The sequence below is a fragment of the Benincasa hispida genome, chromosome 3, assembly GCF_009727055.1.
Source record: "Benincasa hispida cultivar B227 chromosome 3, ASM972705v1, whole genome shotgun sequence".
Taxonomy (NCBI): Eukaryota; Viridiplantae; Streptophyta; class Magnoliopsida; order Cucurbitales; family Cucurbitaceae; genus Benincasa; species Benincasa hispida.
This window is the reverse complement of record NC_052351.1, coordinates 21,081,746-21,087,671: the sequence shown is the minus strand read 5'-3', so window position 1 is coordinate 21,087,671 and position 5,926 is coordinate 21,081,746. Positions and strand designations below refer to the sequence as shown.

Here is a 5,926-nt window from a genome sequence, read left to right as displayed (position 1 = left end):
GACTCTATTTACTCTTCTTTATGCCATAACGATCAACGGGGTTTCCTCTTTTCTTTCTCCCCTTCCATATCCCCAAATTCTCATTTTTCAACTCCCAAAATATTCTCTTTTTTTCCAAGAAAAAATTAAAAGAAACTCATATTAGTCCAACTATCATAATATTTATATTACTAATTATAAAAAAAAAATTGATTTTTTTCCTCTTCAATATGGGGCCTTAATCTCCCTTTTTACGAGATGGAAAAAAATTGTAAAAACTTATTTTCTAATTGCAATTATACTTTTAAATTTATATAAGTATTAAAATTGGACTCTCCAACTTGTATAATTATGGAAATGGTAACGATGATATAAGTTTGAGTATTCAATTTTTATCATTTAAGTTTAATTTTTCAAATTATTATTAGTTTGGAGGGTTCAATCTTATAAGTACTAATTTTGAATACTCGATTTTTATAATCGAGAGTTTAAAGATGTAATTATAATTACTAATATGGATTAGAGGAGGTTTTTGCAATTTTCCTTAAAATATAAAAGCAATTAAAGAAAAGAAGAAAAGTAGAGGAGCGGAGCGGATTTCCCGCTTGCATTTGGGAAGATAGGAAAATGTAGGAAAAACTCCGTTCAAAATCAACCCATAAAACGGTGCAACGTGTTATGTGTGACCCGACTTTTTACTATCCTCGTCCCATCTCTCTCATTTTTCGTTTTGAAACTTTCCTCTTTCTCCACAATATATTTTAATTTAAATAAGAAAATAAAATTTGATCTTAAAGGCTTTGAAAAAAAATGCTAGCTATTAATATATTAGCGGTTAAAATTGCTATAGGTTCCTTTTCGGGTTGAGTTAAAAAATATGTAGTTTTTTAAAAAAATAATAAGAAATATAGGGTGGTTTTGTTAAAAAAAAAAAGATTTAAATAATATAAAAAAAAATGATCTACTGACAAATTTCGAATAGTCACCAATCCAAATCTCTTCACCCATGTTGACTATTTTTATGGAGCTCGTGTAAGACGTCCCACGATTTCTACCTTGCCCAAACCTTTAAGAATCGATTGAAACCTCCAACTATTCATTTTCCTAATATAACTCTTAAGTTGTAATATGAAAAAGATCTAAAATTCAATTATCATTCAATCCTTCTTCTATATATAGTGCCAAATAAATAAATGATTCGTTCATTGACCGTCTCTTTTCTTAATTTAACTATACAAAAAAAAAAAAAAAAAAACGTTTGTCCTAATTTAACTTATAAAAGGTAAACGTAATAAATAAAAGACCTTAGATTAAATTATTGATCAATTTTACTTTAAAAAAAAAAATAAATTCTAAAAACCAAGTGCAACCCTAACCAATCTTCCATTCCTCATCAAGTAACATCACGATTCGACATTCACCACCATCACCACCCGAATGGCCAATCTTCCATTGTTCGCCTTCACCATCTACTCACAATTTTTATTGAATTTAGGGAGCATTTGGCTCACCAATATGAATTGTGTTGGTATAATATACTAATTTAATGTTTGACCCACAACTTTAAATATTGGTGAAGTTGAGTTGGTATATTTTACCAACTCACCCCAACTTACCACAACTCTTATTTCTTCCAATGTTTTTAATGGCTTCATCCATCAGTCACTATTGACGACTATCGATGCCACACTCTAAAAACCAACTCTGACCACATTCATCCGACCAACTCCGACGACCAATTTTGGACTCCGACAACAAACTTCGATGACCACTCCGACAACAAACTTCGATGACCACTCCGACGAATATCACCTTCGATGACCACCTTCGAACAAGCAGCTCCAACAACCAACTCTTGGCTCCTACAACCATCTTCAATGACAGAACTCTGGTAATCAATTCCAATAATACCTTCATGCAACTAACTTTGAGCTTTGACAACCACCACCGACTACAAATTCTGGCAAAAATTATCTTTGATGGTCAACTTCGACGACCACCTTCGCACGACCAAATTCAGGCTTCGAAAACCACCTCTAACGACAAACTTCGGTTACTAACTCCAATACCACCTTCATACAACCAACTTTAGGATCCGATAACCACTTTCAACTACAAACTCCAGCGAAAATCATCTTTGACAATCAACTTTGACAACCACTTTCAACTATTATAAGACTGATGACGGTTAAAATATGTTATACAGTTGTTGATTATATAAATAATAGTATTTTATCTACAATAAGTATAATATTTATATGTTGAAATTTGTAAATTATATTTTTATTTAATTGAATTTACCTATCAAAAATAATGTTAATATTTTGAAAATATGTACGTAGTTGAATTGTATGTAACATATAACAACGACTATATATATATATATATATATATATATATTATATTATATATAATAATGAATATTTTTTTCTAAAACATTTTCTTATAAGAAATAATGAAAAGTAGAGAATTGTTCTCTGATGATCCTCCAAATTTGGAGGAATTAAAAGTAAAATTATTAAAGAAACGTGGTGGCATTTCATTCGCTAATAGATAATAAGGGAGATTCAATTAAAAAATTTATGACAAAGTAAAAAATACAGAGCAACAATAGGAAGAATAAAAAAAAAGAAGATGACTATGATAAATTCATGGAGAAAAATGAAGCATAAAAAGTTTTTATTTCTCTTTGGTTTCCAATTTTATTTAACCATATTCCTCCAAGAAATATAGTGGGTTAATTGTTGTTCACTACAAAAAAAAAATAATAAACAAAGAAACAAAGAAACAAAAACTTTAAAAAATAGAAAATAAAACAAAAAAATTGCAATCCATATTTTATTCAACACAAAGATGAGTAGAATTATTGAATAAAAATATTTCAAAATAAAAATTGTCATCATAAAAGCATATTATTTAGAGTTAAAAAAACTGCACCAGATACTAAAGACATATGAACTCAACTCTGCACCCCAAACACAGATATATGGTCTCAAATCAAATAACACTGCACTCTAAACACAAACTTACACTACAAGAAAAAAGATATCTATTGATGACCAAAATCGTCAGGTAATCACAAAAGAAAAGCGTCGAAGAAACATCTTCCAACGTCGTATATATTTTCGGCCACATCATCGCGAGCTACCCATTGGGAGATGATCTCCCGATGCCTTGTAGAGAATCGTCAGCAGATATGCCTCTCTCTCAATGCCAACATACGGCGTCGGGGAATAATTAACTCCCAATGTCGTATTAACTACGTCAGGAGTGAGGTCTCTCTATCAACACCTTTGTACAATATTGAAAAATATCTTCTTCTAGCCAACAACTTGATTGCCATTATTGCCAACGCTTGCATCAGGAGATCTAATGCAATTGGGCTGGCTGTTGGTATAACTGCTGACAACATCTTCGAGAGATATACAAACTACCGACGATATTCGTCGGTAATTGCTTTTTTTCGTAATTTAATTTTTGGTTCTAATATTCAATTATGATCAAAACTCTATTAGAGAAAATGTCACATCAGCAACCAAGGAGGAGTCAAGAAGACACATCAGATGAAGGTTGTCATATCACTATGGAGAGTCATGAAGAATTATTCCCTTTAGCACTCTAAATTTTTGTTAGGATTGGTGATAACAAACAAATATTCTTTCTTCATGTATTGGACCATTTGTCCTCATTTCATTAGTTGTTTAGTATATAATTTTTTAATTCTTTGAATCCCTAAAATAAGGAACAATGTATAAATCAGGCATGTTGCCCCTTTTCAATAATATACAGAATACGAAGAGGCAAAACTAATATCATTCTGCCTATCGCTTAGTGAATTTGATTTCATCGTGTACAATGATCAACTAAACGATTGAATACATCATTCATCGTTTAGCACCTAGAGCCCATCATATACAATGAAAGGGTAGACGACAACCTCCATCGTGTAGCACCAGCATCCTATCGTTTAGTACGACAAAGGTAAACGATACTACTATTGCTCAGTCTCCGCGGCTCCATCGCTTAGTACGACAAGGTAGACGATAAGGTAAGCAATATCACTATCCCTTAGTCTCCGAGGCTCCATCACTTAGTAAGACAAAGTAGACAATAAGGTAAGCGATATCACTGTCGCTTAGTTTCCGAGGCTCCATCGCTTAGTACGACAAGGTAAACGATAAGGTAAGCGATACCACTATCGCTTAGTCTCCAAAGCTCCATCGCTTAGTACGATAAGGTAAACGATAAGGTAGTCTTACATCGTTTAACCGCGTGACTTGATCGTACACAACAAAGAGGTAAATGATACCGTTTCCATCTCTTTATATTTTCTAACCTGGTATCAGATCTACCATGGCAAACGCCACTATCATAGAACTCAAAGCGACCACTGAACCGTTGAAGTTCAGTACACCTCCTCTTAATCAACTGCTGAATCAGATAACCAGCATCAAGTTGGAGAGAGGTACTTTTATGTTATGGAAGACGTTATCTCTTCCTATCCTGAAAGGATACAGACTTGAAGGTCATCTATCCCGAACAAAGGTATGTCCTCTTATGTTCATTTTGTCTACTTCATCAGTAGCTAAACCTGGAGAAGTAGACTCTCAAGCCTCAGAAGGAGCTTTGAGCTCCACCTACATGAAGTCCTTGAACCCACAGTATGAAGCTTGGGTTACAGCAAATCAACTTCTATTAGGGTGGTTATACAACTCAATGACTCGTGAAGTTGTTGTACAGCTGATGGGGTACAAGAGCGCTAAGAGTCTATGGGATGCCATACACTTGTTGTTTGGAGTTCAGTCGAGGGCATAAGAAAACTATCTTTGCCAAGTTTTCCAACAGACACACAAAGGTAATAAGTCGATGTCTGAATATTTGAAACTTATGAAGTTTCACTCTAATAATCTGGCTTAGGCTGGGAGCCCAGTATCTACACGTAACCTAGTGTCTCAAGTACTACTTTGACTGAATGAGGAGTACAATCCAGTGGTTGTCGTTATTCAAAGCAAGCCAGAGATATCTTGGTTGGATATGTAATCTGAACTACTGTCATTCGAGAAGATGTTGAAACATCAGAACACTTCAAAGGCCACTACAACATTTGCTCACAATGCCTCTGCCAATGTTGCTTACAATCGAAACAACTCTTCATACAAAGCCTCTAAACAAAGAAACACATAAGGAGGTAACAAACAACAATTTAATAGATCCAGAGGAAACAACAACAGTGGAGGAAACAAAGGAAGAGGTTGAGGCAGAGGAAATAGGCCTAAATGTCAGGTTTGCTCCAAGTATGGACATGCTGTAGATGTGTGCTACTAGAGGTATAACCGAGAGTTTGTCCCAAATTAAAACAATGGTAAAGGAAATGCTCAGACTCAGAGTCAAGGCAACCATGGAGCAAATCCCTCAGCATTTGTCATCTCACAGTAGGGGTGGAAACAGTTCAATTCGGTTTGGTTTGGTGGTCAAACCGAATCAAATCGAATTTTTTAAAATGTGAAACCGAACCATTCAGTTCGGTTCCAAATTCGGTTTTGGCATTTTTTTAAAAAATTCCATGTTATATTCTTTTTAATTAAAAAACGGTTCGGTTCGGTTTGATTTTATATTCTATTTTGTTCTTTAAATTAAAAGTGGTTCAGTTTTAAATTCGGTTTTACTCTTTTTTAAATATATAAATAAATATATATATATATTAGTTAAAAACGGTTCGGTTCGATTTCAAATTCGATTTTTGAAAGTGAAATTGAACCGAACCGAATTAATTCGGTTCCAAAATTTCTTCAAACCGGATCGAACTACATTTTTCGGTTTCACTGAGTTTTGGGTTCAGTTTGGTTCGGTTTTTCCAATTTGAATGACCACCCTTACCTCACAGAACCTGAATTTGTTTCTTCAAATCAAATCAGCAGGGGACTTTAATTGGTATGCAGATAGTGGA

At 33.8% G+C, this 5,926-nt stretch overlaps 1 protein-coding gene across 1 annotated transcript; it reads left to right on the top strand.

The window, feature by feature from the left end:
* Positions 1 to 4,332: 4,332 nt before the first annotated feature.
* LOC120073479 lies at positions 4,333 to 4,794 on the top strand. The gene has a single exon (XM_039026325.1). It carries the CDS (start codon positions 4,333 to 4,335, stop codon positions 4,792 to 4,794), a length of 462 nt encoding a protein of 153 aa, XP_038882253.1.
* The last annotated feature ends 1,132 nt before the right edge of the window (positions 4,795 to 5,926 follow it).

Coding starts and splice junctions, on each gene's coding strand:
- LOC120073479 (XM_039026325.1), top strand. CDS start 4,333: ATGGCAAACGCCACTATCATAGAACTCAAAGCGACCACTGAACCGTTG.